Source organism: Diabrotica undecimpunctata, chromosome 9, assembly GCF_040954645.1.
Source record: "Diabrotica undecimpunctata isolate CICGRU chromosome 9, icDiaUnde3, whole genome shotgun sequence".
Taxonomy (NCBI): domain Eukaryota; kingdom Metazoa; phylum Arthropoda; class Insecta; order Coleoptera; family Chrysomelidae; genus Diabrotica; species Diabrotica undecimpunctata.
The window spans coordinates 74,099,808-74,126,672 of record NC_092811.1 but is presented as its reverse complement, the minus strand read 5'-3'; the positions used below and the strand labels follow the sequence as shown (position 1 = coordinate 74,126,672).

Below are 26,865 nucleotides of genomic sequence, written 5' to 3'. Positions count from 1 at the left end.
ATTCATGTCCTCATGATAATCTCCCGTCCGACACGACTCAAAGCTTAACAAACCTTCTTTTAAAAATCCTTCTTCGCTTCCAATGTGAGCAATTATAAGCCTCTTCCCTTTTCCCGAAGGCACTTTAATACCCGTCGAAAGGCCTTCTATGAAAGCTTGGCGAGCACTTGTTACATTTTTATCTTGCCACATTTTTTGGACTATATAACCTTCGTTTATCCACGTCTCATCAAGATAAAAAATTTTCTTGTGCTCTCTGCGGTACTTTTTTATAGTTCTCAAATATTTTCGTCTCCAGCAAATGATTTCATCACTTTCCAGTAATAGTGCCTTTCGATTGTGCTTTTCCCAGGAAAAATTCATACTTTTTAAAGTTTTCCATAAAAGTTTTCTGGATATCAAAGGAATATCGTTATCTTGGCTTATCTCCATTAGTATTTTGTCAAGGGTGGGTATTTCCTTTTTAAAATAAAACGAATGAACTTTTCTTCGAATGTCACGTTTGGTGTCTTCACCTAAGATTTTTATTGGTCTTCCTGATTTTCTCTTGCATGGACTTAACTGGCCTGATATCTTTCTTTCTCGCAATAATTTAAAAATCGTGGACTGTCCAATTCCAGTCATTCGGGCACATCGCTCAACACTTTCTTGCACAGACAAACTAGGGTGATCGTGTTTTATGCAATCATATACATTTAAAATTATAACTTTTTCACTAACAGATAGCGGAGAATTTTTTACACCTCTTTTCTTTGGAGTAAATGTCGCCATTTTATAACTTTTTCACTATTTCTATATCACAATATTACTGTACGTTTAATTGGTGTAGTAACAATTACTAACTCGAATGTCGAATGTCGAATGATAATAATAAAATAAAAGAGGGATTATAATGAAAGTGTAAGTAAAACCTCATTACGCGTTATTAGTCTTCATGTTGATTTATTTTAGTTCTTAGTAATATTAGGAGGTGCGTCATACCCTTATCAGTTTCTTCTAATGCTTTTATTCATTCAGTAAGGAAGTGAATTTGTTTTTATAAATAAAAATGTAATTAGCTTTAATGACCATATAATGGAATACAAGTTTGAAGAATAAGTTAATCGAAAAATTAAATAAAATTGGTTATCACAAAATATCCAAAATATGATATTTTGAGGTACATCAATTTTTGACGACGAAGTTGACATCCGTCCATTTGCCTACGCCCATGACGACACCGAAATTCAGGCAAATTTTATGACACTTCATGATTTATTACTCTACACTCATTTGAAACCAATTATAATAGTGTTGACTTGACTAGACAATTGTTCATAGCCCATATGAAGAAATAACCGAATCCTCACTTGTCAAAGAAACTAAAAAAACGTTAAGTGGTCTAAAAACTAAAAAGTCCCCTATTCAAACTGGTTTTTAATAAAAAATTTAATAATATGTTAAAAGTTTTTTTAATATACCCTAAAACTGAAAGCGCAAAGAATCGATTGCAAGTTACAAAATACTTATAGAGTCATACGAGTTTGGACAAGTACAGTTATTTAAATAATCGCTTTCTGTGATAAACAAATTGAATAAATTGTAAAATATTTTTTGATCTGCTTGATATTCAGCACACTTTAATAACTCATCAATTGCCATGATTTCAAGTAGCTATATTATCTGTCGTTAGTCAAAAAACAAAGTTATTAACATTTATAAATTACTACAAACATATAATATCTTAGAGTTTATGGTTTTTTGGAATTATCTCAATTATTTATGTATTTAAATTTGGTATTTCTCTACATAGAAAACTTTTTATGGTCTACAACTTTTATTTAAATTATTTTTCTTTAGAATTTATACAAAACGTTTTATAAGCAAAATTTTTTTTGCCTTTTAAGATTGTTTAAAAAAACAAAGCAAAAGAAACTGTACGTCTTTACGAATTTGTCGTCGGCTACCCCTCATACTATTTAGAATTTAAATTTCTGTAAGATTTTTTAAAACTATTTAGCGAGGTTACGTTAACTACTTTCTTATGGCATGGTCAAAGTCAAATATTATTTTTTTATGTGATTATGCCACAATTATTGGTCGATATTGAGATGAAAATTACATTTTTAATTAACTAATATTTAACGATACGATTTCCAATATTTAACCTTGTGTATTGTACAAATGCTGTAAAAATGTGTATACACATTTTGTATAAAAAACGTTTTTTGAGAACGATTTCCTGAATTGAAATCAAAATGTTAAACATTAAATAATTAAAAATGTGATTCTCATCCCAATCACAACCAATATTTTTAACCTAATCCCATAAAAATCTAATATTTATCTTAAACTATTCACTGATAGCTTCGATTAAACTGCTTGGAAATTGAAATATGTAAAATATTCCTCTACACAACTCTCTGGGAAAAAATATCTAAACTGAATAAATATAACAACTGAACGTTGATATAAAAAAACTAGTTGGTTGACCCCAGCCGGTCGGCAGGTAGTTTCAATGTCTTCATTTGAACCCAAACCGATCGATATTTTTATGTTTTCGAATATTATTTAAGTATTAACACTGGCAACATCTATTGGCTTTAAAATGATACCAAATACAGTAATTTTACCTCCCAATGTTAAAATGATGGTTTGATGTAAAAAATTTAATTTATAAAAAAATCGGATTATTGAAAAACCGACAACGGTGCCAAGCCTACAAAGGTGCACTAAACGAACATACACGACTTATAAATAGAAAATGATAGCATTTCTTGGTGATGCTAAATTACTGCAACGTGAAAAGAGCTTAAAACGATAGTGGGATGTATATATATATATATATATATATATATATATATATATATCAGTGTATTCAATTACACATATCGAATAAAAAAAAAAGTAAAATTTAAGTGGTTTAAAGATCATGAGTGTTACTAGCGGGGGTAGAAAACCCCCCGAAAAAGATGAGTTGGAAGGTGATATGGATGTGTCCCATCCGGATCTTCCACCTTCTCCAGTGGAGGAATTTAGAGGATTTCAAAATATCAACCCTATTTCACAGATAAGTACTGATCATGTTTCTGAAATTGTTTCCGAAAAAAATTTAAACGTAAACACGGTCATTAACACAATAAATCAATATTCTTCAAAAGATAATGGGCCATTTTTTGTTTATATTCAAAGTAAAACAGGTAAAATAGGCAATTTACATAAAATAGCTACGGCTAGACTAATAATTAATGCGATACCAGAAATTAAACATGATATAGTTAACATATCAGCATTGTTTAAATAGGACTAGTTAGACAATCCTTATGGAACAAACGTTTGACTTTTATTCTGCCGTCACATGGCGGCCTCTAGTCATAAATTTAAAAAACTATTAACAGAAACTTAATTCTCTGCAGGATTCTATTCGAGTATATTTTTGCCTGTCTCCTAACTAAGGCAAACCTGTACACGGATGCCAGATTGTGAAGAAAATATAAAACTTTAATAAAATACTTATTGTTATTATCGTTGTATGCGTCTAGTGAAAGATAACTTGACTATTTCGAGCGAATATTTCAAATTGTTTTTATACTTTGAGACTTGCTAAATCTAAATCGGTTAGTAATCTATTTATATGAAGTAGGTAAATGCTACCTTTTTTAAATTTTTATTAGTTTACCAGATATTTAATTTGGTTATATGATTTGCTAGAAAAGGATTAAATATTTAATTGAAATATACTCGATTGCTATCGTCTTAGAACACTAATGCAGAGGTTTATTTTTTAGTCAAGACTTAAGTTTTATCATTGTTTAAAAAAGAAAATCTTTTTAAACAATGGTTTTATGTATGTTTTGAGAAAATTAAATTTTCAATCTTTTAATCTTTAAAATGACGTTTGAAAATATAGTAAATTTATAGGTATGGTTTTTTGATAATGCTTTTGAAACAAATAAACACATCGATATGCCACAACAAGAGGCAACACATATTTAGGGAAAAATTAATCTATGTGTTGGGATAAAAGGAATAATAAAACAACACTTTAATAAATAGTATCCTTTATTTTATTTATTTATATATTTTATGATATAAGCACCATTTTTGTATTTCTGTTTACATAAATGAGAATGTTTTTTTCAATCAAATCGCCCGATTTGAGCTGTTTATTAATGAAATAATTTTAAATTACAAAGTGATAGATATTGCAAAAATTAAATTCGCATTATTTTAATAGTTATATACCACTTATCAAAATTCTTATATCTACACATAGACAATATTAACGAAATAATAATTCAAGATAAAAAAAAAACAAAACAAAATTGTTTACATTAATAGTTATAGAAATTGATTGTAACATTGTTTTCATGAACTAAAATAAGCAATGTATGTATTGCGAAACACTATTGGCACTGGTTGAGGTTGTTTTGCTATCGAATACGTATAAAAAACGCGTGGTGTCGTTAACAAACCTTCCTCTTCTACCTCACTATATTTTTTTGGTTTGCATTTAGATATTTTTGGACAAAATGCTTACTGCAAAGAAATTTTTTTTTAAATCGGGTAGCTCCAGACTTTCCAATGCAGCATTACCTACAACAATATTATTATTAACACAACTTAAAAAAAGCAACTTTCTGCACAATAAAGTAAAAAAACAATTTAAGTTCTGTATTCAAAATATAAATAACTTCGCAGTTGTGCCAATATATGTTTATATATATATATATATATATATATATATATATATATATATATATATATGTATATATATATATATATATATATATATATATATAAGAGTAAGAAAAAAGAAATTTTTTAGATAGAAAAAAAAAGATCCCATAGGACTATCAGAAACTAGTCCTATGGGATCTAGTCTTTCACCCATTCTAAGTAGCTATGTCATGGATGATGTTATCAGTGATTGTGATTGTATCAACAATTGCACTTTTTTCATTCCTTTTTTTTTAAAGATATGTAGATGATTTAGTTTTGGCACTTCCTAAACACAAAATTATTGAAATAGTCAACATTTTCAAGTATCATAATCAACATATACAATTTACAGTTGAGGAAGAGATAGACAATTCTCTAGTTCCTTAGAGTAGGTTTCAAGTCCAGTGCTTTATACAGGCTGGTGAATTGTTTGCAGTTGGTAAGTTTGGTATGGTTGATTCGTAGTCTTGTAATAGTCGATGCTTCTCTTATAGTTATGAAGTCTAGGGAGAGATGACCAATAAAAGATTGAAGTTTATGAAAAGTTGTTTTGCTCTTTTGTTCTAAGTTTTGTCAAGTATCCTCTACCGACTTTTTTAAAACGAATTTCGAGATTCGTTAGCTAGTTGAATTGGCATGGTTGGTAGCTTCTTTGGCACAATGATCTGCTGTTTTATTACCAGTAATTCCGGTGTGAGAAGGCAGCCATATGAGAGAGACTAGAGATTATGTCATGAATGTTTTGAACTAATAGGTGTTCAGTGAAAATTGTATTGACTAAATGGATATATGAAAGTTAATCTGAACAAATAGTTTAGAACAAAGGTTAGAAGATTCAAGTTTGTTAAAAATAGTGAGTGAGGTATATATTAAAGGAAGATCTTTAGCCCAGAGGGGAAGTAAAGGTAGAGGAAATGAACGAGTCAGAAAAAGGTCAATATTTTTAAGTAGTGGACAAATTAATATTGAGGTATAGGTTTTATGATAAGGTGTTGGTTATTGTTAGTGGAAGAAGACGGCACTGTGGCAATTAGGGAATGAACGGGATTAAATGGATTTGCGGATGTTGATGCAGCATACGAAAGTAGAAGTGATTATCGTCTTGGGTAGGAGAAAGTTCATTAGATTCACGGTATACACTCTCAATAGGACTAAAGCGAAAAGCGCTCAGAAGTAGTTTTATTGGCATCCCATTGAAGATGACTGAGGGTTTTAAAAATGTTCAACCTTTTAAAACAATTGATTTTCAGAGATCAGATTCAGTTCAGAGATTTGATGTTTTCAATTTAATCTGGAGTCAAACATAAAACCGAGAATTTTACAATAATTAACAACAGAAAGTAGAGAATTGGTAAATAAAATTTGGGGTAAGGGAGTGGAAATCCCTATGGAAATAATGCGAGTGATAAATAATGAAGAGTGATAATCTTAGTTCGTTAGATTTACTACACTTTGTATAAGTTTATATGAGGTTGAGACATATTTAACATGGCAGTAAATGATTAGGTCATCAGCGTATTGAACATATTTGATGGAAGGCAAATTTCGTTGATGGCAAGAATGAATAAAGTTAAACTTAATACAGATTCTAAAGGGACACCTTAATTTTGAGGAAGAGATTGAAAAAGTTTACCCTTGGCAAGGACTTTAAAGATTCTTTCAATTAGATATTTTTTTACAAATGAGAAAATATTACCATTTAAATTATAGTGGGAGATTTTGTCAATGATTGCTTTTCTGGAGATTAAATAAAACGCCCCTTCAATGTTAAGTACAGTTGCTACGACATCTTGTTGATTATAGATTGCTTAAGAAATGTGTGTGTACAAAAACGGTGTACATATGTGAAATTATGAATATAATTTCGGTGTATGAGGACTGTATTACATAGGGCTGGTTTAAATAAATTAGGATATGTGACAAAAGGTTATACAGACTATATCAAATTAATTTTATATAAAGTCTTACCAATTCTTCTGCTGCACATATACACACTCGCGGTATTTAGAGGCTTTCAGTCGCGGTTGTTCTTCATACGGGGAAACTGTCCGGTTACCGGTTTCTGAAGACGTGTTTCGCGGTACTAACACTTAGATCACGATATAGAGCACATTTTTCGTCTGTACACGATTAAAATAGTATTTTCGGTATTTTTCGCGTAACTACATGCGAGAGAGAGTGGAGAAAAAGCGCGGTAAGTCTGTACCAAGCGATAGATAGCGATAGAGAGATTATACGTCTGCCTAATAGAACTCAGCAGACGAAAGAGAGGACGACTGTTTCTAGTCAGCAGTCAAGTGTACAACTGTCTGTATTTCTAATGGAATGGGGTTAAAATGTGAGTAGGAAGGGTTGGAGAACGGGAAATAATTGTAAAATTGTGGTAGAATGGTAGCTAGTAATACAGCGAAAAAATGACATGTCGTGAAGACAAAAACGATTTGTCTTCATGACATAACCCGTTTGTGTTCGTTTGTTCTTTGTAATGATCTTTCTTTTATCTTAGTATAGATTAGGGCAAGATCTTTCATTAACGATTGTCAGCGGTATGTCAGTGGTAAATTTACTGGCTTCATTTAGAGGGTCATTGGTGCCTAAGGAATTTTCGAGAAATTTTTCAAGATTATTCTAGAAAACCCTAATTTTTGTGTTTTTATAGGATTTGAGTGCAGCTTTTAGTTCGAAATAGTTTATACGAGAGTTCGGATAATTGGTATCTTGTGAAACTGAGGATGAATAATGAAAGGGCAAAGGAAGAAAAGAGTATATATGGTTAGGTTCAGATTTGTTGCAAAACTTTTCTTTTAAATTTTCTGCCAGAATCTTGGCTGTCTCTTAATTGTCAAGGATAACCTTTCGATTAAAAAAGAGATTGGAGATTTTAAGGTTATTTTTTATTAACAATTTTTTTTCCACACTGGGCTAGTATTTGAAGTACATAAAGTTTTCTTACTTAATTAAATATCGTGTCTAAATTTGGCAAAAGATGAAGTAAAAATATACAGAGAGCAGAAAAAATGAATAAATGCGAGAGAAATAGAGAAATTCTATTCATCATGTATGCTGTGATTAGATTTGACATCAAATTTATCAGAGGATGCACTTATATATACTCTTGTAAGTCGGAGGTAGGCTGTTCTTTTAACTTTTTTAAGATTCTAGTAATACGGTTTTTATTGATCTTTTGCTTGTGCCTATGTAGAGCTGCAATAAGTCCTTTTGAATACCATCTATGTTGGAGGATTTTTAAGCTTCTTGTAGTGGGGTGATACATACAAAAGAGTTCTTAAGAAATGTAATAAGTTGCGTGGAATTGAGTGTAAAATTAGTCGGATTATCTTTGTAAATCATTTTTATAGCGGAAATATAATATCCGATTATATAATTTCGATACCACCACTTTGGGTGGTATCGAAAATGCCGAAAGAGGAAAAGAACTTAATAGAGCAAGAATACCGGATGAAGATAGAATGGTAGGAGTATCAGGAGGACTGTCATTGAAGTGTCCCCTTTTTGTCCTACTGCCAACATGGGCTTTGAATTAGTACGACGAGGGATGGATAAATCCATAATGGCAGCCAGGATGGGTATGTAGTTAATGGAGATGGACTCAATTTCCGAAGATAGAAATTCTTTTGATGAAGTTAGGGATTTAGGATTAAGGACTCCTTAGAGTCAGCTGAAAATGAAAAAGAGGGAGGAGCATTAGCTGCAATGAGTGTGTGATCTGTTCAACGGGAGACTTTGCAATCATACCCCACGGTACGACCCGTAAGCTTACAAAGAAAACACTATAGTCTGTCAGAGAATAAAAATATTTTAAAGGATGTACATATTTTCATGGTTAATTAACAGAGAAGATTGCACTTCGAAGTTCACCTTGTCAGGGATTACAAATGTTACCCTAGGAAAACTCCTGATAATATGCATATTGATCATCTGATGTTCCGTATTTTTTAGGGACGTCTCGATTAGTGAATGCGGAATTGAAGGAGATACATTTGAAATAAGGATTCTTTTGGTCGCAGAAAGAAGCCTGCAGATAAAGATGACGGTGAAATTAATTATGACGTTCGGTGTATTAGTTGATCAACGATGTCGGTAGAAGTGAGGAAAATGCGGATTCGATTATTCGAAATGCGAGATGTAAAAGTAATATTTTTTGGATAAACCATTTCACCAATTTCTATAATATATTTAAATAAAACAGTATTCAAAATGGAGTGCATGACAATAACTTGTTCCCTTCTAGGAAACGAACGGGAATGGAGGTCTAGAGACTGCGGCAACGACATATGATTTTGGGTTGGAATTGAAGCTGTTTTGTGTAAATGTAAATATTTAATTGCTGTTCATGATGTGAAGTCCTGGTTACCCAGACCGTAACACAATACCTAAATGTGAGTACCTAATGGACCCTCTCCCAAACTGGAAAGAAAGAAAAAAGGATCTCACCTATTTCTTGGGATTTTCACTGGTTTTCTTTAATTACACCAATATAGCCGCAATTAAATTCGACTATTGAAATATAAAACCAAATTTGATACTTGTTTTCTTATCACATTGTAATTAAAGAACTTCGCTTCGTATTGTTAACTCGTCGATGAATTACTTTATCTGTTTAACACTGTTTAAATCTTTAAAATCCGTGAGGAACTTTAAAAAGGGTGTTTAACTTTTGACAGTTATTTGACGTTTTTTGAATCGATTATTTGAAGCTTTATTTGTAAACTTCAACATTTTATTAAAAAAACAGTTCGAAAAAGTGCTTTTTAGCTTCTAAACATTTATACTACTTTTGATATTTTTCATGTCAAACGGCTGTACGTAGGCTCAATGAAAAGCTGGTGTAAAAGCACAATTAAAAAAAAAACAGAAATTTCCATAACCAATAACAAGAAACAAGCTGCGATATTGCAGCGGACAGATCTCCCTTGCATTTTTCTGTGGCGATATTTTACGATTACCATTATTTTAATGTTTCAAAACTAATTTACTTCTTCACTGTGTATGCCATTTATAAATCGAATTATAAAATTTAGATATTCTTTTACAATGTGTTCAATTTTCAGCCTTAATGTTAATAAGCAATGAAAATATTTGCAATTTCTTAAACAAGAAAAAAAAATGCTATTTGATTTCCTCTGGGCAATAGAAGGTTTTGGTTTTTTTTTAAATGTTTAGCTTTATATTGAGCCTAGATACAAGTGTAACACATAAAAAAGTCAAAGTTATTAGAAATTTTTATATGCTAAAAATTTGTTATTCTTCAAACTGATATTTAAAAACAAAATTTAATATAATCTTGATGTTTGTTTTTAATAATTTAAAACGAAGCCATAAAAATCGATTTCTATTTACAAAATAACCCTAGAGTGACTGTTTGGATAAGTACAGTTTTTTAAATAATCGGACTCCTGGATAAACAAATTGAATAACTCATAAACTGTATGGTCGTTCTGTATGATATTTAGCACCCTTTAAAAACTCATTTACTGCCATAATTTTAAATAGTTGTATTACATATCGTTATGCAAAAAAGAAAGTTATTTATATGTATATTATTTATATTAACATTTATAAATTTTACTTTAAAAATAGGGGTTTTTAAATTATCTCGGTCAATTCTTCATGTATTTTAATTATAAAAATCTCAATATTAGAGAACATTTTATGATCTATAACTTTTATTTTAATCATATATCTCTAACATGAATAAGAAACGTTTTATGCGCATACACTTTTTTCACTTTTTACGATTGTTTAATAAAAAATAAAAGCAAAATTAGCTGTAGTCTTCACATAATTGTCATCAGCTACCCCTCATATACCTTTTAGAGACTTTAAATATCTGTTTAAGATTTTTTCACCTTTTATTAGAGTTGTAGATCATAAAAAGTTATGTAATTTTTGAGAGTATCCAAATTAAAATACATGAAACTATTAACCAAAATAGTTGCAAAAAAAACCTTATTTTTGCAGTTATTTATAAATTATAATAACTCTTTTTTTGCGCAAAGACATGTAACATAGCTCCTGGAAATTATGGAAATGAATAAGTTATTAAAGTGCGCTAAATATCAATCAGAGCAAATAGTTTATAGGTTATTTATTCTGTTTATAAACATTTAAAATAACGTTGATATTGTTTATGCCACAAACTTATTTAGATGCTTATGAAAACTGGTGAAAAACACACTTTCTAAAAAAAAATAGAATCTTCTATGACCATTACTAGGCAAGAGAGCATTTTATATTTAAAACCAAAGCATTTTATTCTTAAAATCATACTTCCATTGTCTATCAACAGTAAGAGCTGAAAATTGAAGGGACACTAAATGAAGATCTGAATTGTGCGTTCCAACTTACATTATGGCATATGCGGTAAAGAAGTAAAAATTTATAACCCGTTAAAATGATGGTATTCGTAAAATACCGCTTCGGAAAAGTAGAATGGAGAACCATTTGAGCTCGGTTTTTTTTTAGATTTGAACTTTTTCAAAATGAAGGGCGATTGCAAAATTTGCAATATCTTGGCTTCTGTGGCACGTAAAACATAATTTTTTTTCAAACTGGGATAGCTCAACAAAAAGTTGTTTACATAATCGCTTTCTACGATAAACAAATCGTCACTATTTTTATTAGTTACATTACATACCATTATTCAAAAACAAAGTTATTAAAATTTATAAATTTCTGCAAAATCAAGGGTTTTTTGCAACTATTTTGGTGAATTCTTTATATATTTTAATTTAGAAACTCACAAATGGAAGAACTTTTTGAATCTACAATTTTTATTTTAACTATTTTTCTCTAAACTGGATAAAAAACGTTTATAGCCAAAATCACCTGTATGTCTTTACAGATTTATTATTAACTAACCCTCATATATCTTTTAGAATCTTCAAATATCAGTATAAAATTTTTACGTGAAACCAATAATTTTTTCCCAGATGGACCTTTGTATAAATTAGTTCTCCGATAAAGATGAACTTATTTCTACTTTTCAATACAATAACTAAAAATAGCTACAGAAATACATATTTTAATATCTAATACTTTGTTTATGTTTATTAACTTGATATTTATTCACTAATTTGTTTTTCCGAAGTTTATTATATCATAATTATAATACCAACGAAAACGTAAAATTCAAATTAATGCATCTCGAATATGACGCGTGCACCCTGGCGATAATAAAAAATGATGAATGAAAAAAAAATAAACATTTTTTCAAGTTAATTGCGTAACGGAAACGGTGTAAAATAAAAGAATATAAAAAGTTTCTATTTACTTACCAGAGTGTAATATCCATGTTTGACAAGCCGAAGGATTTTTTGTCGGAAATCTGAACATTCTTAATCTATGAATTTTGTATGGTGATAAACCACATTTGTAATAACAACAAATATTTCCAGCCATCTGTAAAAAACCATTTATTTATTATGGAAGTAACATTACTTTAATTTAAAATCACTTTTTTCAAATATTATCGAATGTATGTATTATCCGGTAAAATTTATTTCTAAATACCTAATTTGTTCATTTCTCATACAAATGTTTTTTGTTTTAAACACATAGAATTAAAATGTTCTACTTACCTCGGACCAAATTTTTGTAATAAACTTCCAAATAAAATAAAATATTTAAATTCTTTAAACTTATTTAGATATAGGAAAATTTAGAAGTCACAGCACGTTTATGTAGGTACAATTTTAGTTGACACGATATTTACTATGTAGTTGATAGTAATAACTCTATTTTACAGTTGGATTCGGTTGTAATTAAAAAAACTAGTGTATTCATATAAAAATTACACATATCGATAAAAAAAGTAAAATTTAAGTGGTTTAAAGATCATGAGTGTTACTAGCGGGGGTAGAAAACCCCCCGAAAAAGATGAGTTGGAAGGTGATATGGATATATCCCATCCGGATCTTCCACCTTCTCCAGTGGAGGAATTTAGAGGATTTCAAAATATCAACCCTATTTCACAGATAAGTACTGATCATGTTTCTGAAATTGTTCCCGGAAAAAATTTAAACGTAAACACGGTCATTAACACAATAAATCAATATTCTTCAAAAGATAATGGGCCATTTTTTGTTTATATTCAAAGTAAAACAGGTAAAATAGGCAATTTACATAAAATAGCTACGGCTAGACTAATAATTAATGCGATACCAGAAATTAAACATGATATAATTAACATATCGGTAATAGGAGCTAATAAAATAAAGGTTGAATTAACTTCTTATGCAAGCGCAAATAAATTATTAACAGCGCAGTCATTAAAGGATAAACAATACGATACATACATTCCAATATTTTTTACTCACGTAAAGGGAGTCATAAGGCAAATAGATTTAGAATTATCGGAACAGGAATTAAAATAAATTATTAAACCGAAATTAGGATATAATTTAGAAGTAAGTCACGTAAAAAGAATTTCACGTAAAAATGACAAAAATGAAATTGTTCCAACAACTACAATTATAGTTACATTTAGAGGTCAACTTTTACCTACTAGGGTAATAATAGAAAAAATGGTGTATGAAGTCGAAAAATACGTGCCAAGAGTAATGCAGTGTCTTAAATGTCTAAGATACGGCCATATTAGTACACAGTGTAGATCAAAAGAACGCTGTCAAAATTGTGGAGAAGATCATAAAGTAGAAAATTGCCAAAAAAATGAACCAATATGCATTTATTGTAAAGAAAAGCATTGCGCCACTGATAAAAAAAATTGTTTAGAATTTAGTAGACAAAAGAGTATAAAAAAAACTATGGTATATGAAAACTTATCATACGCTGAGGCTTCTTCTAAGCACGAAAGAAGTTTTTCAAGTGTAGCAAAAACTGACACAAATTCAAGCCGATATACTGTTACTTTAAAAAGAAAGAGGTTAGCTATAACCCCAGAGATCGATGAAACATTCGAAAAACACAAAGAAATAATTTCAAATCCAAAAATTTTAACAGAACCTGTTTTCAATAAATTTAAAAATATACCAAATTATAATATTAGTTGTGATGATAATAGCACTTTAAGTAAATAGATAAAAACTCGCGAATCAACATTAAATCTTATCAAAGATGTTTTAACTTTTTCAAATATAGAAATTAAAAATAGTACACTTATTGAAAATATAAAAGACAGTATAACGCAAATTCTATCAGACTATGAGTAACTTAAATATACTGCAATGGAATGCTAGATCAATTCTGTGTAATAAAGGTCATTTTGAAAAATATATTTTCGATAATAAGATTAATGTAGTGTTGCTTTCGGAAACCTGGTTAAAGGAATCTTCACATTTTTTTATTAATAATTTTAATATATTTAGATACGACCGTAATGACGGATATGGAGGAGTTGCAATCTTACTAAAAAAATTCCTTACATTTTTTCCTAAGCCAAAATTTACTCCAATAAAGTCCGTAGAATGTGTGTCGGTATCAGTGTCAATAAATAAAAATATCAAAATCCACCTATACTCTATATACGCCAAACCAAAACTAAACATTAGAGAAACAGATTGGGTTGCCTTTTTTGATAGCCTAGAAAAGCCATTTTTGGTAGGAGGTGATTTCAATTGTCATCATACTGCATGGGGAAATAGTTATTCAGATATATTGGGTTCAAGGCTTCTCGGTGCTATAGAGGAGTGTAACTTAAATTATTTAAATACAGGAAGCGAAACATTAATACCTAGATTTGGAAGTAATAATAAATCTGCTGTAGATATAACAATATGTTCTAGAGATATAACTTTATATTGTGATTGGAAAACTGATATTATACCATTAGGTACTTCCAATCATTTTCCTGTTCTAATTGAAACACATTTTAATACTACTTAAGTATCCTTTAAGTGTAAAAACAAAGTTAATTTAAATAAAGCTGACTGGTCCCTTTTCTCTCAGATAGTATATGAACAATTAGATGAAAGTAATAACGAAAGATCTTATAAAAGTTTTACAGAGTCACTAAATCATGCTACAAAACTAGCAATCCCACAGAAGAGAACAGAGATCAAATCAGAATTTAGCAAAGTTTGGTGGAATCAGAGATGTGCAAATGCCATTAAATGTCAACAAGAAGCTTTTTTGCTTTACAAAAGGCAGTCAAATTTAACTAACTATTTAAAATATAAAAATTCAGTAGCAGTCGCAAAAAAAATAATATTACAAAGCAAAAAAGATTCTTGGCAAAATTTTTGTAAACAACTTAACAGAAACACACCTTTAAAAGATATATGGAAATATATAAAGAAAATAAAAAATACATTTAACCCTCCAAAAAATAGGATCCATGTAGGGGAGTGGGTAGAAATGTTCTTCAATAAAATTGCTCCAAGTTGGGTGGAAACAAATATTCAGCCGATTAGTTCACTGAGCACGGATGATATAGATAGGAAATTCTCAAGTATGGAAATAAAACAAAGCCTCAAAACTAACAATAATACAGCGCCCGGAGTTGATAACATTTATTATAAAATGCTCGCTAGTTTGTCAGAATCAAGTATAGAAATTTTTCGCAAAATAATAAATACAACATGGAATCGGGCAGAATTTCCAACAAGCTAGAAGGAATATTCAGCAATCCCAATTCTAAAGCCAAATCGAGATGCGGAAGATCCAGATTCATATAGAGCAATTTCTCTAGCTTCTTGTGTCTTAAAAACTTTAGAAAGAATGATCAAAGTCAGACTAGTTCATTGGCTTGAAAACAATAAAAAATTACCTAAATTACAGTTTGGCTTCAGAAGAGGATGTTCAACCATTGAAAATGTAGGTAACCTAGTAAGTGATATAAATATCGCTTTTACTAACAACAAATCACTTCCAGCAATTTTTGTAGATATAGAATCAGCATATGATAATGTAATATTAGACATTCTCTATGAAAAAATGGAAAAAATGGGAATTTCTCAAGCTTTGACCTCACGTATCAGATTACTATATTCCGATAGAACAGTTTCAATAAATATAAATGATGAAATATTGGGCCCTAAAACGACCAATATTGGGTTACCACAAGGAAGTATACTAAGCCCTGTACTATACTTAATATACACAGCAGATCTGGAATGTAAAATTAAATTTGAGAACATTTCTATACTACAATTTGCCGATGATATTTGTATATATTCACCATGTCAATATATTGAAGAAGGGTGCAAAAAATTAAATATAGCTTATAAGAACCTCAATAAATGGTGTAATGAAAATGGTCTAAAAATTTCCAGGAAAAAAACAGAAGTTTGCATTTTCACGAGAAAAAGAAAAAACATTCCAACCGAATTAACATTGGATACAACAAGGTATAGCGTACGTGCATCAGTAAAATACCTAGGAATGCATCTAGATAAAAAAATAACATGGAAAAATCACATAGATTATCTAATCAAGAAAACAGAAAAAGGAATTAACATCTTACGGTCAGTATGTGGAACAAAATGGGGATCAGATCCAAATGTAGCAATCCTTCTGTACAAATCCTACATTAGGTCAATACTGGATTATGGTTGTTTCTTCTACGACCAAGCTTCAAAAAGTCAACTAGAAAAAATAGACCACATAGTAAATAAGTGTCTAAGACTATGCCTAGGGGCTTTAAAAAGTACACCAATTGATTGTTTATTTGCAGAAGTAGCGGAAACTCCACTGAAATATCGCCGAAAGATTTTAGCTTCCAATTTCATAGCTAAATTAAGCTCCAAAAAAAGCGACTTAGTCCAAAAAATTATTATACTGTTGACATCGGATCTTACTCACAGTTATTGGAAGTCGAAAAAAAGTTTAACTATTACAGAGTCATATTATGTAATACATAACGTAATAGAAGAAATACACTCTTCAGATATAGATCCATTATATAGTATAAATATTTACAACATCCATCCAATTAACTGTGTTTTTCTCCAAGATTATTCAAAATTTCACCCAAGAATTAGACAATACATATTTAAGCAAGATTTAGAAAAGTATCTTCCCAGATATCGCTATATATTCACCGATGCATCAAAGATGCAACAATAAAGTAGGTTGCGCTATATTTGACTCACATAATAACATTAAAAAATCTTATAAATTAAATGAAAAACTAACAATATATACGGCAGAATTAATCGCCATATTAGAAGCTCTTCTATATATAAGTAATATGAAAGTTACAGAAGAATCATTTGCAATTTGTTCAGATAGTAAAAGTGCTGTTATCAAAATAAAAAATATCCACCAGGTCAATAGTAATTATATTTTTACCAAAATAATTACTAAACTTCATAAACTACAATCTCAAAAGATTAATGTATCACTTGTTTGGATTAAAGGGCATTGTGGAATAAAAGAAAATGAAGAAGTAGACGAAGAAGCTAAAATAGGAAGTAGAACAGGAGAATATCTAAAGTATAAATGTACTCACAATGAAATTGCTTGCCACGTAAAGCCCATATTACTAACAGAATGGAGAGAAATGTATAGAAGCAGTCCAAAAGGAAAATTTTATAAAAACATAGTTACCGAGCCTCCTAGCCAATCTTGGTTCTCAAGACTGTCGGGAAGTAAGCGGTTTTTCTCTGTATTGTGCAGATTAAGGTTCAACCATGTTTTAACTAACTAAAATAAGTAATGAAGTAAAAGTATTAAGTGAAGAAATAACCAAAATACCCAAAATCACCAAACCATATAACCTAACCCAATTACTAAGTTCAGAAGATTGTAATATTTATCAAATTTTGTATAAACATATTTTATGTATTAGATTAAGCTTATAGCCTATGTTTTTTTCCCTTCGTGCAAAGCCCTGAGTCTATCCGAGGTCCACCTGTCTCGTCTAAATGCTCTGATCGACCCCTGAGCGTCAAATTGTATCCTAGTCTAAGATCCCAAATTATATAAGATAAAAAGATAAGAAAAAAAAACAAATAAATAAATATATATGTGTATATATGTATATATAAAAAAAAAGAAAAAAATAAATAAAAAATAAAAGAAAAACACAACAAAAGGAAATAATTCAAAACAAGCTGAATATGTTATAAGAGAAATAAAAATCTAAGGTATAATTGTAAAATTAGATATATAGGAAATATTTCTTTGTAAAATTAGACCAGGACTATGATTGTATAGCAAACGAGAAGAAAGCTAGGGTCACTCCTTTAGAGCTTCCGAATAAAAAATACAAAATAATTCCATAAAGGTAAGATGGCGAATGGACAGAGACTCCGAAGCCAATAATGCACAAACACACACACACACATATATATTGTTATGATTGTTTATTTTGACTTTAATCTTAGTTTATTGAGCCAATAAAAAATAATTATAACTTATTTGTTATCAAAAGTAAAATAATCCTTATATTACCTGTGTTCGATGGATTCAAAAGATTTTCTAGTTGTCTTTTATCGGGAGAGAAGAAAGGATAAGAATACAAATATATTATATTACAAAGATTTACGTTTCTTTATTTTATATGAACGAATAAAACAATTATTAAATTCTGTCGTTATCTTATCAATCAGCATACAAGAAAATAAATCAAATTTTTATAATAATAAGATTATAAAGCTACATACATTTATATTACGTGAAAACCAATTTTACTTAAAATTTTCTTTACTTGAAACAAGAAACAACAAAACTTTAAACTTTTGATTAGCCTAACAAAACCTCAGTTCTTAAATTTGAATGCTAATGACCATGATGTCAAACCGATCCTTCACAGATATAAAATTCAATTGTACAAACACTTACAGGTTATTTTCTTCTTGAGTTGTATGTTGGAACATACCCAGAAAAGTCCAGTCTCCTCAACGATGTGATCTCTCCTCTTTGGCACCTTGGCTCCTTCTTAACGTCTCTGCAAACCTCCTGCAGACTACACAAAAAAAACACCTGATTCACTTCTCCAAACTCAGCTACTTATTTATGACACCAGGACCTCCTTTTGTCAACTTGATGCCGTAAGAATACTTTCACATATACTTTATAAAATGCCCACGGTAGATACAAGGACCTCTTTTAATCTACTTGTTATCTCCTTCTGCAAACTATTCACTTCTTTTCGTTACGCCGGTATCCAAACTCACGAACCACACCCTATCTTGAGACAAACGACTGTTTCCTTTCGATGACCAAAATATAACTAACTCCTCCGGTCTCCTGATCGGCTCACAAATTCCCATTTAAAAACGACCGTGCAATCAAAAGCTCAAATTGTGTTTACCATGATTTTGGAAAAGCCTAATTTCGGTTTCAGAGAAAAACTAAATAGCTTACTTTAAAATTGGTGTTGTCAATACACAATTTATACATATTTCAAAAGATTAGAATATGGTCATTTAATACTCGACTATACAAACAATGAAAAGATTAACTAAGACAGGTAAAATGTCTTCTGATTCTAAACAAAGGTTTTTTTTGATAATTTTGTTTGAAACGGAAAAAGGTCGTTTCTTTCTATTTCTAAAAATTTCTATTCTTATCTACACTAAATCTTATCTTAAATTACTATATACATTTTTGTTTATAACGATATCTTAAAATTTTATTCCGATGTATATTTTTATTTATTTTTCTTTGGTTGGAAAAGAAAAAGTATGACAATATATATATATATATATATATATATATATATTTCAAAGAATTTTAAGTAATATTATCAGGAAGCATAATTTAAATTCATTTTGTATAAACTACATAGATGACATTTTAATATTCTCATTATCATTTGAAGAACACTTAGACCATATAGAAAGACTTATGAAAGCAATTATTGAAGAGGGATTTAGGCTCAAACTTCTAAAATGTAATTTTGCAAGAGAAGAGGTTAAATATTTGGGACACATTGTGGGACACAATTCAGTTCGTCCGTTACATGATAATTTAATATCGATCAGAGATTTTCCAGCACCAGACACGAGAAAAAAAGTACGACAGTTTTTGGGAAAAGTAAATTTTTACCACAAATATATAAAAGATTCAGCTAGGTTATTAGAGCCACTACATAATTTACTTAGAAAAGATATCAAATTCCACTGGTCTTTAAGCTGCCAAACAGCTTTTGATAGGGCAAAGAATATCCTCTGTTCTGAACCTATACTAGCCATTTTTAACCCAAATGCTCCTACAACTATATATACAGATGCTAGTGTTCTAGGAATTGGTGCGGTTCTGAAACAAAAACAAAGAGATGGAGAAATGAAACCCGTAGCATACTTTTCAAAAAAATTGAACAAATATCAAAAAAATAAAAAGGCTATTTTTTTAGAATGCCTGGCAATTAAAGAAGCAATAAAATTTTGGCAATACTGGCTAATGGGAAGAAAATTTCTCGTTATTACTGATCATAAACCCCTTGAGGGAAGAGAACTTCGTACAAGACCAGATGAAGAATTAGGAGATATGACACATTTTCTTTCACAATTTGACTTCGACATTAAATATGAACCTGGAAAAGAAAATGTAGAAGCAGACTGCCTTTCTAGAAACCCAGTGTTGGAAAATATGAAAAATGCAGAAACATTCATAAGAACAGTAAACCTAGTCACATTAACTGAGATAAAACAAGACCAAAATAATAATCGACAAGTTATAGATACAATGAGAGGAACAATTTTGAACCAAGATATATTTTATAAATTAAGGAAGAATGAAAAAAGAATAATTTTATCCAAAGATTTTGGAAAAGAGTTAATAACAAAAGTTCACAAATTTTATGGTCATATTTGTGCTGGTAAAGTAACAAACAAAATTAGAAATTTTTACTACATTAAGAATATAGATTCACTAGCAAAGGATATCTGTCAAAAATGCGAGATCTGCTGTAAAAATAAAACAAGAATCGGTCCAAAATATGGTCTTCTGTCACAATTGGGTCCAGCAAAAGAACCTTTTCAGATAATGTCCTTAGATACAATAGGAGGATTTGGTGGCAATCGTTCAACAAAAAAATACCTCCACTTACTTGTAGATCACTTCACCAGATATGCGTTTGCAGTTACTTCTAAAAATCAGACCACAGATGATTTCATAAAATTAATCGCCAAAATTCAAGATAAACACCCCATAAAAACATTATTAACAGATCAGTATCCAGGAATTAATTCCAAAATATTTAGAAATCATATGAAACATTTAAATATTCAATTAATTTTTACAGCAGTAGACTGTCCATTCTCGAATGGATTAAATGAAAGACTTAATCAGACATTAGTTAACAGAATAAGATGCAAACAAAATGAAACTAGAATTCGAGCATGGACAAAAATAGCTGAAGAATGTATAGAGGAATACAATAAAACAGATCATTCTGTAACCGGATATAGCCCAGAATATTTGCTTTTTGGAAAAGCAGATCCGATTGTTCCCGAGGAACTGTGTGAGACAACAAATGTATCAAAAGATAAAGAAATAGCCTATAAAAATATACGGTACGGTACGACATCATGAATATAATAAAAAACTGTATGACAAAAATAGAAAATCCTATGAATTCAAAGAGGGAGATTGGGCATATGTAGAAAATAAATCAAAACTAAATAGAAAAAAACTTGACGAAGTAAGAGTAGGTCCATTTCAAATAAAAAAACAAATTTCAAATACATTATATGAAGTAGATATTGGATACAAAAAGAATGATATGAATTATTTCCATATTTCAAAATTGATGCCTTGTGATAAACCATATACTTAGATGGTTTATCATACATTTTTGGTAGGGGGATGTAAAAGTAAACCTATGTTTATTTTAAGTGAAACAGCAGGGCTTAGTTATTTTTAGTTATTTAAAGTTTTAGGTTGTATGACTGTTTAAGTTTTATTGACATTGACATATTGTAAATTGTATGGTACAATTGTCAAATTACTTAATGGCGTAAGAAATAGCATTGTTCTTGATTCTCTTTTTAGGTTTGTATATTTGTTAAGTTATTTTAGTTATGTTATTATTGTTAATAATTTATATTGTAGAATTTTAACGATAATAAACTCTTTTTAGACGAATTCAAACTGCTATCTCTTCACATGAATAAGGGTATGATATTACACTTATATATATATATATATATATATATATATATATATATATATATATATATATATATATATATATATATTGTTATGATATGTAAAATCGAGAAAAATATTGGTTTGTTTAAAAATATTTCAAAATTCAATAACATTAAAATAATTCAGATAAGTAGGATAATATCCAACAAACATTTCGAAGAAGGAGAGTTATTAATTTCTTGAATTACCTGTACTCCTGTTTTCACGGGGGTTTTCCAAAATACATTAATGCAGTGATTAGAGACAAATAGAAGAGATTTTAGAAAGAGGTTTTTGTTAGTTTTTAAGAAATATAGAAAATATTATTTGTAAATAAGTTTTAGGAAATTTTATAATTATAGGTAAAATTTTGTTTGTTATCGAAATGAAAAAATGGGGGAATTGTGACGAGTTTTGATTGGCGGAGATTGAAAAAGGTGGGATAAGTATGTAGGAAAAAGTTTAGCGAGATTGAGGAGAGAGAAAAGATAATCAGTTGATTTTCCAATTCTGTAAGAGGAACAGTGATTGTTCTCTGGCGGTTCCTGAAATGTAGCAAGCAGTAGTGTTGAATGTTAGTGAGTTTTTGTGGAGTTAGTGTATCTGACAGAAGCTGAAGCAGCAAAATATTGTAAGTCATATTTCTCTACTTATATTCCAAGAGTCACTGTTCAGGCCAACGAGAGATTCAGTTTATCGTAAAGAGAAGATATTCCAAGAGTCATTTTTCACTCGGGCCAACGAGAGATTCAGTTTATCGAGAGGAGAAAGGCTATCATAATTTGAATGATTTGTGCTTTTGAAGGAGATCATTAAGGACGATATACTTGCAACAATCTGTGTAAGATTGCTGATTACATAGGGAGCGGTTGAGAGAAGATAATATAATCTACAAGGAACAAGGATTCGGACCACTCATCATCAGAGAGAGATATTTTTGTTTTCTGCAGTTTTTTTTCTTTTATTGATAACACAATTTTTACACGTAATTTAGAAAGGATATAAATATTTTGATTAGGAGAGTTAGAATAGTTTGGGATTTTGAGATTTCAATTAATATTGTTTGTACCATTAATTTCGATTGTTCACGTACGGAGAACAAAATTTTGAGAATCCTTATATGAGATTTGTTTATTGAAAACTTTTGAGTGTGAATTATTTCATTATTTTTATTTCAATATATAGTGTTAGATCATATGTGTTTTTTATTATCCCGGTATTCTCTGGACCTTACCTTTCACATGTAATAGCATAGATATTGAAGCACGAATTTAACCCTGAGATAAAAGAATTAAAAATTGTGATAGAGTCATAATCATATCATTTAAATAATTTTAATTAATCAAAAAAATTAATTAGCTAATTATTGCTTGGCGCACCAAGACTTTAAATATCACAATAACTGGCTTCCAAAACGTGGGGCTTGAAAATATCGCAGCTTTACATTTGAAGGAAGGGAAAGAGATCTGGAATAAGTACAGGTGATCCAGAGATAAAAACATATAACATTGAGGGAATTTGAATTTGAAAGTATTTTGACAATTTTTCCAGGGAATATAAATTTGATTTATTGATTGATCGTAGTTAGTGGATATTTACTGCTATTGAATTATTTGATTTTATTTTCTTTACCAATCGTACATTTGATATTTATTTTGAATTATTTGAATTTTACTGATTGCATATTTGATATTTGTCGTGAAAATTTAATACATTTGGGGAGAAATATTGTCGTGTTCTGAAACATATAGAGTGTTGTAAAATTTCACATTTGGCGGGGACAAATATATATATATATATATATATATATATATATATATATATATATATATATATATATATATATATATAGATCTAGCGGTTAATGAAGGCTCCGTACTAAAACGGTATTATACTAACTCCAGGCGAATATACACCGTGTTTATTATTATCTGGGTAGCGCTTTATGTGGACTCCGATCAATACGTCGGATTAAGTGGACTCCGTAATAGGTTAAAACACTTTTGGGATCCGTATATATTTCTTCTCGTACACAACTAAACTCCTCCGATGTTGCCAATAATTTGATTAGTCGTAGATTTTTAAATTTTACAGCAGGTACGTTTTGGAACTTCAAATTTAGTTAAATATCAATCAATTTAGTCATCGAGAAATTTCACAAATACGTACTTGGTTAATGTAGTTAAATATTTTATGGTGGTAATTTATGTTACTTGCTTTAATTATAGATAAACTGAAATTAGTGTCTATTATAAACTTTGAAAAGGCAAGTGTCCATTTTTATTTACTAGTATTTTTTTAAATGCATTGGAACTGAAACATTTATTATATAAATGTACGTTCCGATGTTTCGATTGCTACAGTGTATGACTTACAATATTAGTTTCATCAAGCAGTAAAATTTAAATTATAATAATTTATAAATTAATCTTAAAATTATAATTTTTTACTGTCTAATTTAAATATTTCGATTTTTTAATGTAGGGAATTCAATATACTACTACTACTTATGGCAGATTCTAGCAAACAGTAGTGAGTCATTACCCAGATATAATATTTCGGTGTCTTATGGTAACTTAATTTTAGCCAACATATCTATTACAATTACATATAATATGTTCGGCCTTATCGTTTTAAATACTTTGTCGCTTGTGCAAACTATCATTATTTTCAATTTTAAATCATTGTTTTTTGTATCTTGCGTTGTCAGGCATATAATTTTTAATTTAGAAGTACATGTATGTATAATATTCTTTTTTCTGTCACTTGGTTTAAATATAGTACACTTACATTCTTCTTGCTTATTTATTTTTATTCGTAATACTTATAAAGTAAATCAACAACGGGTACGAAAGATATCAGGTATCAGGGGTAGTATTTGTCAATATAAATGCTGCTTACGACATATTAAATTAGAGCACATTTCTCCAAAAATTCTATGACATCCTCTTAGATAAAAACATCACTTGTTTTATCCACGATCTAGATTATATTGCTTTCTTCTATTGATTCGCTTGTATTTGTTTTACATTTTGTTGGTTTTAAGTAAAACATTTTTCGTGTTCTTTTCACTTTGTTGAAGATGTCGCAGACGGGAGAGAGTTTCTTATGAGATCAATATCATTAGCATATGCTAGGAGTGCTTGGTACCTTGGGCCATTAATGGATTGCATTTTAAATAGGCGAATTCTATTTTAGTAAGCTGTTCTTTAATTTTTTTAATATTTGAATTGAGAATATGTATATTATTCGACTGTTTTATAACACAGTGTTTCTTGTGTTATAGAATATAGTGCTGTTTAATAATAATAAAGTTCAAGTAACAATTCATATATGCAATAACTAGGTACTCATATCTCTGCTCCCCGATACCAGGTAGCAGTCCCGAAAACATTAAAACTGCTACACTCATGCTTCCTATTATCCAACGATTAGCCAGTCCAGGACTATACGCCTTATTATGGTACTGATATTGCTGCTGTCCCTTATAAGTGAATAAAATATGCAAAGAAGGTTTTGGCAATTTTATAGCATTTTGTATGTTAGAATATTATTTCTCCGAGAAAGTGAAAAATATCTATTTGCTATACGGATTTAATCTATAGATGAAATATTAGAATGGTATAAAATAATGCTATTAGCAGCAAATAGTATGGCAGATAATATGCTGGAATTAGCAGTAGCATGTACTAACAGTGGCCATACCTAGTCCACTGTTAGTACATGCTTTTAGAAAAGAGAAAGCCAACTTATCAAATTCAAAAGCAGACAAAATCAATTCCAAATATGGATCGAAAGCCAATCCCTTATGTAAAGACTCTAAAGTAATAATTAGTGAAACTGTAAGCCAACAGCATAAAGTGCTAGTACTAGATATACAGGTAAAATATGAAATAAAACCAAAATATCAAGGAGAGTCACAAAAACAATTAACTGACGTTAACAAACGACAAAGTAGTTCAATTTAGAACAGAAATAAAAAAAGAATGTGTTGGAATATGGAAAAAGGTCATAATGAAATTTAAAGAAATTATTAAAGAGGGTGCAACTAAAATACTTGGAAAAATCTCAGGAAATTGACTTAAAAATTGGTAAATATAGGTAGTTAGACGATGTTTCAGACAATATAAAAGAAAAGAGAAGGTTATATAAGGAGAGGCAAGAAAATATATCAGACTAAGATTATCAAAAGTATCAAAGAGATAAAGAAGAAGCAAAAGTAGCGGTAGCACAATCCAAGGTAGCAGCGTATGAAAAGCTGTACAATGAACTGAATACTAAGAAAAAAACATATATAAAATTGCTAAAAGTGGAGCAAAGAAAACCAAAGATTTTAATCAGATTAAATGTATAAGAGATAAATACAATAAACTATTTATGCAAGAAAAGGATGTAAAAAATTGCTGGAAGGAGTTATTTGACGGCCAATTAAACGAAGAGTTTGACAAAGCATCTCAAAATGACGACTGCGGAAGCAATTCAAGCGATACATAAGATGAAAAAAGAAAAGGCCTAGGTCCTGATGACATCCCTGGATATACATATAATCAATATTAAGAAAATCAGAAACAAGTTGGCTAACAGGACTATTTAATAAAATTATAAAAGTGGGGCGAATACCGGATGAATGGAGCAGTAGCATTTTAGTACCTGTATACAAAACCGAAGTAGATGTTAAACTATGTACAAACTAAAGAGCCCTAATACTACTCTGTGACACCATGAAACTGTGGGAGAGAATAATTGAAGGAAGGATACAGAAAGAAATAGAAATATTGGGAAATCAGTTTAAATTCATGCAAGGCAAATCAACAACGGATGCAATTTTTATCATAAGGCAAGTAATGGAAAACTAATGTTAGAACAAGTGAGGGTAAGACTGGTAAATTTCATTTGAGAATAGTATTGCATCAGGGGTCAGTGCTAATCCCTTATTTCTTCTAATTAGTGTTGGAAAAATTAACGAAAACATGGCAAGGAGATATCCCTTGGTGCCTGATGTATGCTAACGATGTGGTGTTAGTAAGAGATAAGGAGAGAGAATTGAATTAATGATTAAGACAATGGAGATGGGCGCTTGAGCAAAAAGGTCTAAAAATAAGGCAA

At 29.9% G+C, this 26,865-nt stretch overlaps 1 protein-coding gene across 3 annotated transcripts in view; it reads left to right on the top strand.

Moving 5' to 3' along the window:
* The window catches only part of LOC140450148 (pyruvate dehydrogenase phosphatase regulatory subunit, mitochondrial), a 767,651-nt gene that overhangs the window by 499,407 nt on the left and 241,379 nt on the right, over positions 1 to 26,865 (top strand). Inside the window, exon 13 of one of the 3 annotated variants that reach the window (XM_072543596.1) lies at positions 8,954 to 9,250. The exons of the other annotated variants lie outside the window; for them this stretch is intronic. Within the exon in view, the coding sequence (XP_072399697.1) occupies positions 8,954 to 9,046 (93 nt within the window). The 3' untranslated portion in view covers positions 9,047 to 9,250. Of the gene's footprint in view, positions 1 to 8,953; positions 9,251 to 26,865 lie in introns of those variants that run through there. 3 annotated transcript variants of the gene reach the window in all.